Source organism: Dromaius novaehollandiae, chromosome 2 (genome assembly GCF_036370855.1).
Source record: "Dromaius novaehollandiae isolate bDroNov1 chromosome 2, bDroNov1.hap1, whole genome shotgun sequence".
Taxonomy (NCBI): Eukaryota; Metazoa; Chordata; class Aves; order Casuariiformes; family Dromaiidae; genus Dromaius; species Dromaius novaehollandiae.
Window position 1 is genome coordinate 121,315,355 of NC_088099.1, and position 12,047 is coordinate 121,327,401.

The following is a 12,047-nucleotide window of genomic DNA, read 5'->3' on the forward strand; positions in this document are numbered from 1 at the left end:
CAAGAAGCTAGTAGCCCTGCTTCTAACTGAAAAATTTCCCTTGTTATACAGAGGATAAAGGACAATAAAGATGACCGGAAATAACACAAAGTCTCCAAGCACAGTGGGAGGGCGCAGAAGATGTGGCTGAGGCAAGAGCTGCCCTCAGCTGCTGAGCCTGTGGGTGCAGCACAAGGACAGGATACAAGATTAGTGTTGTTGTTCCTGGGCTGGATAAATGTGAGCGATGAGGGAAGTCTGCAAAATTAGATCAGAAAAGCCATGTTAGAAAAGACTGGGTGAAGGAAAAAATCATAAAAAAAAAGAGGAGAATCCAATCACAGTTGACATCTCAAAGATGTGAAGAGTAAATAGAGAGAAAATATGAAAAAAAGCAGCATTAGGTCTACTGTAAAAGCATACAAACAGCTAGAAGGATAAGAGGTGACAATGAGAATGCTAAGTGTGTAAGCAGATATTCTGACTTTAAAATAGTAGGATGAATGCTAATAAGGAACAACATATACAATTTTTGGATTTCCCACAAAATCTACATCTTCCTGGGAATCATTCACATCTGAGCCAGGAGAGCCCGAGAAATAAGCATAAACACTGTAAACAACAACTGAGTAAAGTTTAGCGTCTGTCCCAGGGATCTTGATTTATAAAGGCTCCATATTCAGAAAAGTAGGGTGGTAAGCAGCAGCAGCTCACTGGTGCAAAACAGATACTTTCTTAAACTCAAACGTAGCCAACTTTCCATCATTCAGCAGCCAGATGCAGTCCTCATTTGTGAAGGTTTGGAGTAGGGCACCATGGAAGATAAAAATAGCTCTGCCTACAAACGCACTTGTCCCTACAGGCTCACGGAGTGACAGTTCAGAAGCACAAGGCATGCTTTCCATTTCTTAATAGAACATCAAATCACACGCCCTGCCACTTGCAGATTAAAACTCTAGCTGTCTTACAGCTATGTGACTACTGATACGATAAAAGGAGCACATAAAATCCTGAAGATACTTGTCCATTTGGGACTCTCCAGAACTGCAACAGAGTTCATCCCCCAAAAACCCACAGTGTAGAACACATAGCATGAAAAATACAGCAGCAGAGAAAAAGAAAAAAGTGCAAAATGCCCATAGGTAAACTAAGGCATATTGTAAATATGCAAAGGTTTTATTTTGTAGAAACTTGTAAGCAGCATAAAGACTATAGGGGAGAGAAAGATCACTGGAGAATAGAGCTGCAGAAAGTTTAGAGGAGATGCAGGTGTTTGAAATAAAAAAATATGGCTCTGTACATGTTAAACTGGAAGAAAAACAGGAAAGAGCAGACACCAAAGAACTACTTTTCTCCATGCTCTTTTTGATGGCAAGAGCTAGCCACCATAGAGAAAGTCAAAATCCATTTTTTTGGATAAGGGTTCTCGCCAAAGTGCTGTCACAACAGTCCAATGAGATAAAGGGCCACTCAAAACTGAAGTTTTCCATTTAAGCTAATTTCTCTGCCCTTCTCGGATTATTTCTATGTTTTTGTTATGGAAACATTTTCACACACAGGTGATGCACTTATACAAGCAGCAGCCTGTCTCCTGAAGAGCATCATGGCAATACATCAAAGACAAAACTCCCAAGAAAGCATCTGGTTGACCAAGGTACATGGTTTTTAGTTTAATCTTCTAATCTCCCCTGTATTTTTTCCTCTTTCTTTTTACTGGTACATGTACACACACAAAAGGAAAATGAGGGAAAACCACACTGAGGAAAAGAAACAAGGGGCACTACAAGGAAAAAAAGGTTAACTTCAGGACAAGAAAAGATGCAAGGAATGTGAAGAATGTTAGCAAGTGAAGAGAATATTTGCCCTTTACATTCCTGACAACGGAGATTTTCAAGGAAGACTCCGTCTGCAGTTCTACATATTTCTGTCAACATCCTAGTATCAAAGGGAACATTTCCAAAGAGAACCAATACTTCCTCTTTTAACAGTTTTTTTTTTCTTGTAAATATGTTGGACCATCGCAGAAACATTAATAGGTTGAGAGGAATGAAGTGATCATTACACTTGCATGAAAAAACTCAAGATCAGTGTCAAAGAGTTGCAGGGATAACGAACTACATTTCTGCACCCTTTCTCTGCCCTCTAAAACATAGCTTACCAGAGTCTAACAACTTTTGCAGAATAAAAGCACAGACCAATAAAACTGAAAGACTAAGGTGGTTTTACAGATGTATTTCTTCACAATTTCAGGATATTATAAAGTAAGAGATTTGCAGAGGCAAAGGAAGCTGAGCAATTGAGACAAGAGGACATAAAAGTCAGTCGATCTTAACAAGTTGGGAACATTCCGTATTTTTAATGGGGAAAAAAACCCTTTTGTGTGTGTGTGTGTATATATATATATATACACACACACACATACACACACACACACACACACACACCCTAAAACTGTGGGTATGTCATCAAGTAATTTGGTACAACAGGAGTGGATCAGTAGAGTGAAATAGTTGGTGCTGAGGTCCTGAAATCCACCCTGTAGATATTTCAAGGGGGATTACTTCAAACTAGCTCTATCCCAGTCCTGTAAGCTGCGCATCCATTAGAGGCTGACATGCATCCCCTGTTTCAGTTTCATCCAAAAAGGAATCCAGATCACCCTATGGTTCATACCAAAGCTTGGTGAATGTGGACAACAGACATTCAACTCAGAAGCATAATCCTGAGCCATGTGCTAACACAGATGTACCTGAGTTTTCCATATGCCTTTGATGTTATACATAGAAAAGGCTTGTCAAGTCCAGTATCTGTCTCAAAAAACAAAAAAACCCTAACAAACAAACAAAAAAAGCCCATATAAGATTATTCCACATGAGCAATTGGTGCCCAGAAGTCCACTTGTGCCTACAAGACCTTGCAGAAATTCCTTTGCCCCACAACATAGGATGTAAAAAAAACCCACAAAAATACAGAATTATTTCAAAACTGGCCTTGCTTGGCTTCATGCATACAGAGTACATTTTTACAACACAAATGATACTGGTAACATAATATTAGGTACCTGGGGGCTTCTTACGTGACTCAAGAAATTTCTTCACAGTTATATGAAGTACAGAAATTGAAACAAATCTGTTGCTAATCCCATTCTACTGCCAAACAGGGGAGACTTAGCCCAACTATTCGTACATATTCAACAAAGCAGGTTTTTTAAAACACCAATCATCTTTAAAGTAATGGATGCAATTACTGAAAAAAAACCTACTGTACCTGTATGCTGCTCTTCAATCCAAGCCTGCAGATACATGAACAGGAGTAGACCAGCTACCCCAAACATCAGCACAGACACAAAGACTTGTCTTAGGTTCATGACCCTACCAGAAGGCTGCTTTTCAGCTTTCAAAAGGACGCATGGTTCACTTTGCGCAAGTTTTCAGCGTGCCTGCATCTTCTTCTGTACCTTTTCCTGAGACACTGACCTGGAATAATAAGAGATGCAGCTAGTTCTTGTGTTACTTTATCCGCCACATCAGAGGCGGTTTAAACAGTGTACAATATACAAGGTGCAGCTCTTACAAGCTATTACTTCTAACACTTTGTTTTCTATTATGAATCTTCACAGTCTTTGTACACCTCGATCAGTTTGAAGCAGAAGTTACTGCAGATACCACTTCACCTCCATGCAGACGGACACAATGCTCTAGGATGACGGAGAGTGCCGACTCTCCAGGTGTTACACCAACACGCCACTGCCCGCACACTGCCGCGGTTTGGGAGCTGCAGCAACAGCCAGAGCCCTCCCCAAGCGACCTGGGTGAAGGCTGGTGCTACCAAACCCATGCAAGCAGCAATCTAGCATCTCTGCTGCTGGAGCTGGTGCAAATGGCCCTTCACACAGGGAGCAAGAGTTGTGCAGTCACCCTTGCACAACAGCTCTGCTTATAATGCCTCGCTACAGGCTCCGCCAAGGCCTAGGCTCTGGGGAGTTATAACCAATGTTTACTTGCAAACGTGAATCCAGAAAAATCAACCTTCCTCAAGCCTACAAAACCCAGCATCAGGTGGTATCAGTAACTTGGCCTGCAGAAAGGGAATTAATGGATTATCTTTTATATCCAGCCAGTTTGCAACAGGGGAAAGACTTGTCAAGAACCTGTTTCTTGCCACTAACGGCAGTGGGAATGAGATCAAACATAAAACCTTACCAAGAAAGATTACTTTATGACACAGCTGAGGGCATCAGAAAAAGGAAGTAATTTACCTAATGTACCGCACCTGCCACCAAGGAGTCATAAAAATCAGTTTATAACAACGGAATATGGAAGACACTGTAGAAAAATACATATTTTTTTCAAGAATTTTTAAAATTTCTTAACCCAAACCAGAATGTGTTCACCTTGAAAGCAGGTTACTAGGAGCTGAAGAGTAGCTGTTAAACTAGTCTGCACAGGTGTGTGTGTGTGTGGGGGGGGAGAAATTCAACACAGTGGCCACCCTTGTAAGTGAGTATCTGACAGACGTTTCCAGTAAACTACAATAAAGAATGCAATGAATAGCTTTTAAAGGACAATAGTACACTTTAAAAAATATTTGAAAGAGAAGTCTATTGAAAGAACAGAACTAAACTACCTGAGCATTCAAATAAACACAAAAAGAAAATACAGGCATTTAACAGTTATCCCAAAATATAAGAGTACTTTGAGTTCCCAAGAAAAGTTTGTATTTTAAATAACTCATCACTGTCACATATCTGATTGTTGAGTTTCTAAAAAACAGGCATACACATAAGGTTTAATAGGAACATCTATTAAAAATAGCTGCTGAACTAAAAAAGTAATTACATTTTCTAAGAGATAAGAGTCCAAGAACAACCAAATGATATTCAGAACTTTACAGAATTTTTTCAGTTCTGTGCCATTAAAAAAAAATATAGTTCTTTATGAAGCACAACCTTGCCTTCAAATCTGTTGCTGAAAACGTAAAGCATACTTCTAAGTACTCATCATTTTATATACAACTTTTCTGTAGTCAGACAGATAGCTAAACACTAACAGAACATAAATGGAAGCCTTTTTTCATACAGCTCATGAAGTAAGTAGTTCAAAAAGGGAACACGGAAGGAAGGTGAGTAGGTGCTTGATTCTCTATAGCTCCTTCTGCCTTAATTCTGCAGAGATGGAAATCCCTACAGAAGGCATACCTGTTCCCTACATAGCTGTTTGCAGCTATTATTATGATGCATTTTATTGGAAAGAAGCAATGAAAACTGGACGAAAGAAAGGAAAATGCTTGGGAGTTCCTCGTGAAATGCTTTTTGCCTGGGTGGGGGTAGTGGCATCTCCTTCCCGCCAGCTCTTTAGTAGCTGTTATCACTTGCACCTTTTCCCCCAGCGCTCTCAGCAGTCTCAGACTTCCAGGCTCCCTTATCTATGCGAAAAGGTTTACTTGGGCCTGTGCTGCCAGTCTCTGCACCGAGCCTGGGTCCTGCAGCAAATCGGCTGTTTGTGGGCCTCCACCGAGCTCGCTCTGCTAACCAGATAGCAGCTTTCCAGCACAATCAACGCTTCACGAACACTTACAGTTAAAAGGACAAACGAATACAAACCTCTTCTGTTTTTTTTCCAAACAAAAGCTATGTTGTTCACATAACAGGACACTGACAGCATCTGGATTAACCAAAAAAAAAAAAAAAAAAAAAAAAAGAGAAAAGAAAAAGACATTTGAATACTCTGCAGGTTGGAACGAATATCTTTGAAAGAAACAAATTAAACTGCAGGTACCAGAAACTGGAAATCAGTTTCTTTTGGAAAAGCTATTTGGTATTCATAACTTTCTTCTTACAAAAAGCAAGCAATCCAGACATGCCTGGTGAATGCTGGCCGGCTTCCAAATAGACCCACTTTGTAATTTTGTCACTTCTGTTCCCATCCCTGCCTCTCTGCAACTCTCACTCGCATTTTCAGCTCTCCTCTCCAAAACTGTGTCCTTGGGTGGGCAGGAAATGCTTCCTCAAGCCACACAGCCGATACTCTGCTTTCAGGACCTCGGCCCACAGCTCCACCAGCACACCAAGCGCGCAGGCTGGCACCACTGCTCCCGCCAGCCACTTGTTCTCCTTGTCCCCGCCTGCTCTGCCAGCGCGAGTGCTCTCAAGCCCGCACAGCAACGCGCAGCAAACTGATCCTGCTGAAAACTGCTCCAGAAAGGCAAAACGGGGACCTTGCTGTGAAAGGAAGTAGGCAAGCACTGGCTTACCAAGCTACAGCCTCCAAAAGATTTACCTGAGGAAGGTGCCTGCAGTTATCATATGCATTCAGGCTACGGGATGGCCCACAGGAGACAGATAGCTGAGGTAGCCCAAACACCAAAAAGGTGGCATGCAGTACCAGCTACAAGCATTGCGTTATCATTTTTCAGACAGACACATGGTAAAAATCAGCAGTGTCAAGCAATTTAATACATTAGTAGGGAAATTATTTTTTTCTACTAGGGTAATTTCAGTTTTGAGGGGATGAGAGTTCCTCAAACAAACAAAAAAATTAGTTCAAGATGCATTCCCCCCCCCCTTTTTTTTTTTTAAAAGTACAGAAGAATGCTAGGAGGGAAAAAAAGAACCCTCTACAGCCAATTTATCTCAAGCACATAGTCACATCCCCAAATAATAATGCCACCTTCACAGTCACTACAATTATCTTTGTATCAGGAGTGCAGATGCTAGTTGAAATCAGTTTAATCTGTTTAAATTTAAGAGAAACCATATTCTTTATGTTCAGGCCAAGTTAAAATTAAGATTAATTTTAAGTAAGACTACTTATTTTAGCATAGGTCAGACAATAAATACATTAAAATACCCTGAAATTTGAAGATGCTTATACCTTATGAGATTTTTAATGGCTTTTCAGCCTGAATAAGTAACTAAGCTTATTTAACACAGTGATTTGTCACCTACATATGAAAAAAATCATAGCGGCATTAAAAAAAGTCTGAGTCTGGCAGTCTTCTACCAGAACTTTAAAAATGGCCACACAACATTGACAAATTGGCTTTTCTAGCACTGAAAGTGGAGATTGTGCATAACACTTCCCAGCATCCTGGGAGAGAAGAAATACCTGCAAAGATTCTTTAATCAAGATGAATACTCCCTTACAGCTGTGAAGGAAGAGCAAACAAGCAATTACTTTGAACTTAAGTACTTCCAAAAGAGAAATCCACATGGGGGTTCAATGTCCTAACTAGCTGTAAATCTTTCTTTCTCCCCAGTCCTGCGCAACACAGCTCCACTGGGCCATAGCTAGATTAGTGTTTGCTATAGGGAAACTAAAAGCAGCCTCAATTCTTGAACTCAATTCTTTCTTTAGCCCAGCCTCACCCATCTCTTTTTTTAAGCATGGACCTCCTGTTTCAACTTGAACTTGCACAGAGAACGCCGCAATGACCCATGTACCTGAAAATTTTGAGTCCTTTTGACTATTTGAGAGATATTGCTACGTATCATTCTTATCAATCATGGAGGAAGAGTTGTTGTGGCAGACACAACATAACACGCCTTACTTGACCATATAGAGCTTTTTGTGGCAAGAATTTTAAAACCTGACAAGCTTATAATCATTCACTTTCGAGGCCAAATTATTGAATTCCATTGTCAGATTTCAGCGTTTCAGGAATCCGCATTCCACTAACGTACAATCGCTGCATTTTCCTGTCATGTTTTGGGCCCAGTTCAAAGAGGCATGTTCCTGTGTAAGGCCAACACAAGCAAGTGAAATAGCACAGCCACCCAAAAGGAGGAAGAGCGCACCTCCTGCTTCTGGCATGATTCCTCATTTCACTAGATTGTCCACCATTCTCTTCTTGACAAGCAAATACACTTGCAGCTGAGGAGAGGCACCTCCTAGGGCCATGCTGTGCCAGTGAAATCCAGCACTCAGGTACTGTTCCTGGCTTCTTGATATTTAACACCACACACAAAACTCATGGCATCTGGTTGCAATATGTCTGGCTAACCTAAAACTTCCTTACCACTCTCCTTTTCTAGTTCACTCTCCTTTCTAGTTCAGAAATCAAAAATATATTAAAACAAGTATTAGTTTGTCTCAGGAACTATTTAGAAACCCTTCCTTTTCATTCCCTTCTGTCTTCTTTTCTTTATCTGAAAAAAGATTATGAAGATTAGTGGTTAGACAGCAGACTAGTGATGAAAAAAACGACTCTCCTTACAATGGTCAAAGTATTCATGTTACTGCAGGTTACCACAAATACTCACTCACTAGCTCAGCATCTCCTTAGACACACCTGAATTAATAAAAGCAAAATGGAAAAACAATACAGAAAGCTACCGCAACCCTTCGCAGCCCACACCCATTTTCCCTTCCTTCCTTCTTTACCCCAAGAAGCAATACATATTCTGATGCCTCCACCGGAGTATCATGAGAGGGAAATTTTGCACTGAGGAATGTCCTCCTGGACACTGGCCCAGGCGACTTTCAGCTTGGGCAGCAAAAGGAGATGAGGATATCTTCTCAGTGCAAGGCACCCCTCCTCCCTTACTTCTCATCTGTTAGCACATGTCCTATTTCACACGTATCCTCCAGGATCACCTTTCCACCTTGCACACGTCAACTTTCTGGCTTCACAATAAAAGCGTGAAGGCACAGCCCAGGCTTTTAACAATGCTCACACAGTACCTCATATCAGGCAGTGGTTTATTCCATCAGTGGCTATGAAAAAGCATACAGTATTGGCCATTTTCTTATTCCAGCAAGTTAAGTGAGTATTTTCGCTGGGTGAAGCCAAAGCCTTTACAGAAATTTGCATTAAGTGCATGACCAGATCAAGATAACCAAACTCAGTTCTGCTAGGCAAGTTACAGGAATGAACCTGGCTAATATAAACCCTGACAACAAAGGAATAATAATAATGAAAAAAATTATCATAATGTAGCCTTTTCAATCCACAGGACACTCAGCCGGGGGGGGGGGGGGGGGGGGTTAGCTATATGACAAGCCTCACTGCAGTGGCTGAGAACAGGGCAGCGCAGTGACGAATTTCCCTGCCACCCCCTGACAGACAGGACTTCAGTAGCTGGTGCCAAAGGGGGAGAAAAACAGCCTGTCCCAGCCTACTGCCAACACCTCAGCAACTTCATACCCTGAAGAACCACTTGTAAGAAGGTTGTGCCCAAGTGTAACTGAAGACACCATCTGGCCTGCAAAACTTTTATTACTGGCAATAACATAAAATTACTACCTACTGACCTCGCAAATCCCATTAAGAAAAATTTGTTACAGAGTTCCATAAGACAAAAATAATGAAATCTTCTGTGCGAAATAGGTAGGGACCTACTTTCAAAGGAGAGACCTGCTTTAAAAAGTGGACATCCTTCCCTCACCCACAGAAAACTCTAAAATAATAAAGCCCCTTCAAAAAATAAAAGTTTCAAGAACAATCAGGAAATTCCAAACATCAACATCACCAGAGCAACTTCCACCCAGCCAAGTCACACATATTCAACATTTTTCTATTTCACTCTCCCTTATTACATAGCAGACCTCAATGTTGTTACAGCAATTACATTTTGCTATTAATGCACTTTATAGCATACATGTTATACAAAATAAATGACAAAATAAATGTTTTGCATTTGATTTGGCCATTTTAATATATTAAAGCCACTAGTTTCTCATTACTACTTAAATATTTTTCCAAAGAAAGAACTCCCCTTAATGAAAGAATAGACATAAACATGACTCATTTTAGTTAAGAAGGACATATTGGTTTCTGATGCCATTAAATCTTTCCGTAGGAATTGCACAAGGTGACTGAAAGCAGTCCACAGTATCTGCACTGCTTTTGAGCACATTCAGCAATACAGCCACTTCCCTGTCCTCCTCCTCAAACATAAATCCTACTGAACTGCAGATCATGCTAATTTAATCTGTACAGCAACTGTCAGCCACTTGCAGGTTAAGTTAAAGCTGCAGTTCTAATCATTTTTCATTACAAAAGCTGTGCTTGCATTAACAGATGCATGCAGAGCAGTCCTACACGTAAGTAGTAGCGTATCAACTTCTTGAAAAGTTTTGCATGTTTAAAGACAGAGGAGAGGATATTCCAGCGGTACCGAATATGCCGCTTTACCCGAAAATTCATTATCAAGGGAGTCGTTCTACAGCTGCTGGAGACACTCTTACACCGAAAATAAAAAAGCATTATTTTTCATAGTAACTCCAAGTCCGGAGGGGAGACCCTACCGCAGTAAGCACCTGAGCAGACAAAGACAGCGCCGCCGGGCTTTGCTCTTACCTGCCTCAAGCGCCGCAAGCGAGCGCTCCCGGGAAAGTGACCGGGGCTGCGCGAAGTTAAACAGCAGCAGGGCTCACGGGAGGGCAACCGGACGGCTCTGCATCCGCCAGGAGGGTTGGAGGGGGGACTCCTCCCCCCCCGCCCTTCGGATGGAGGGGACTAGAAAACGGACCGTGTCAAGAGTAGGATCTTCTTATAAATTTGTTAAATTCAAATCAGGGATCCTGTTTATTGACTGCGGTGAACCAGTGCGTTGTCAGTATGCCAAGCAGACCTGTGCTCTGCCCCAATCACTCACTCTGCTGTTTAAAAATGTACAGGCAATACTACCTAACATTTTATTTTGCTGACAAGCCCCGAATTCCAGATTTCTGCTGTGCGACGATTGGGGGGAGGGGGGGGTCAGCAGAAAAGTTGGTACGGCCGCGCAGCGCTGCCTTGCGCGGTGCCACAGCAAGGCAGCTGAGGGATCCATTTAAACTTTTCAGGTTTGCTCCCGACCCCGTAACACGCGGGGCTCCTAACGCCACCGGCCGCGCAAACCCTCCGCGGCTCGTCCCGGAGGTGCCCGAGCAGCGGTGCCGGAGCCCCCGCAGCGGGCGCCGCCCGCGGGCAGCGGCGCCAAGGGAGCGAAAGCGCTCGCTGTTCGGCCGCGGAAACCCCCGCGCCCGGCCCGGCCCGACCGCGCGCGCGGCCCCGCGGGCCCCTCACCTGCCCGCCGCCGCTCCGCGCCCGCCGCTCGGCTCCGCGGCGCGCCGCTCCCCCGCCTGGCGCCGGCAGCGCTCCTCCCCGCGGCGGCCTCGAGGGCGCGGGGCGGCCCCGCGGTTACCCGCGGGAAGGTCAGGGAAGGGCGGCCCCCGCGGAAGGTGCGCGGCGCCGCCCGCCGAAGCCGCGTCTCCGCGGGGGGAGCTCAGGGAGGCGCCTGGGCGCAAACTTTCGCCGCAAAACTTTGGGGCCGGGCGGGACCCCGCTGAGGCAGGTAGATAAAACATTTCCTGCGCCGTCTGCCCCTTTGGCCCATCCGTCTACAAAGCCCGTGTAATTATAGGGAGAGTCCTTCCATTCCCTCCTCAAAACTCCTCTGAGATTATGCGTTTTGCTAGCGAGTTTTGTTTGCTTTCGCATATCCATAGGTAGACTCTGCCTATGCAATCAGCCGGCTGCATCTGAGCTGCCAGGTAAAGGCTATGGAAAGTCCTAACTGGAATTAGCTACTAAAACAAGTAGTATTCCTACATAAAACTTCATTGTCATCTATAGGAAATGGGAAGAGATGACAGAGAAAACTACTTAATTAGTGCTTATTAGCACTTCATATTTGTTTTGCAAACATTATCAGCTAATTGTGACAATAGTCCAGCCATGTAGGCAAATGACACTATCTCTATTTAACAGGCACATTGCGTTGCTTACGTTTCTTCAAGGACTTGCTCTAGTTCCTGCCAGGGATGGGGTAAGCACAGAGGAGCTGCGACTTCCTGGAGCTGTGCTCAAATCACCGGTATCCACCTCTCTCCCCTCTAGGGTTTTGCTGCAGTGCTATGTCTCTAGGGTTACTCCAGGATTTGGTTCTGAAATAGTCCCTGGCTCGCTGTCCCATCCCTCACTTGTGGCATAAGCCCTTTCTTGGAATAACAGCAATGTAACACTTCACATTTTTACAGCATCTTTTGACAGATCTCAAATCATCTCACCCGCTGTTACAGGCAGTGCATGGGGATCACTTCTCCGACCAGCGAAGCACGACCACCTTTGGCGTGAAGCTTAAC

General features: G+C 43.4%; 1 protein-coding gene across 8 annotated transcripts in view; it reads right to left on the reverse strand.

The window, feature by feature from the left end:
- Positions 1–11,106, reverse strand: part of CHST9 (carbohydrate sulfotransferase 9) — a 94,098-nt gene extending 82,992 nt beyond the window's left edge. For 2 of the 8 annotated variants that reach the window (XM_064507343.1, XM_064507345.1), the window contains exons 1-3: positions 10,990–11,105; positions 5,582–5,642; positions 3,355–3,455 (exon numbers count right to left, since the gene is read on the reverse strand). Coding sequence is in view for 3 of the 8 variants with exons in the window: in XM_026095958.2 (XP_025951743.1) it covers positions 3,247–3,346 (100 nt within the window). In the remaining 5 variants the exon portion in view is untranslated. Of the gene's footprint in view, positions 1–3,246; positions 3,456–5,581; positions 5,643–10,278; positions 10,369–10,989 lie in introns of those variants that run through there. The other 6 variants (XM_026095958.2, XM_064507341.1, XM_064507342.1 and 3 more) reach the window with 6 other exon arrangements.
- Between the last annotated feature and the right edge of the window lie 941 nt (positions 11,107–12,047).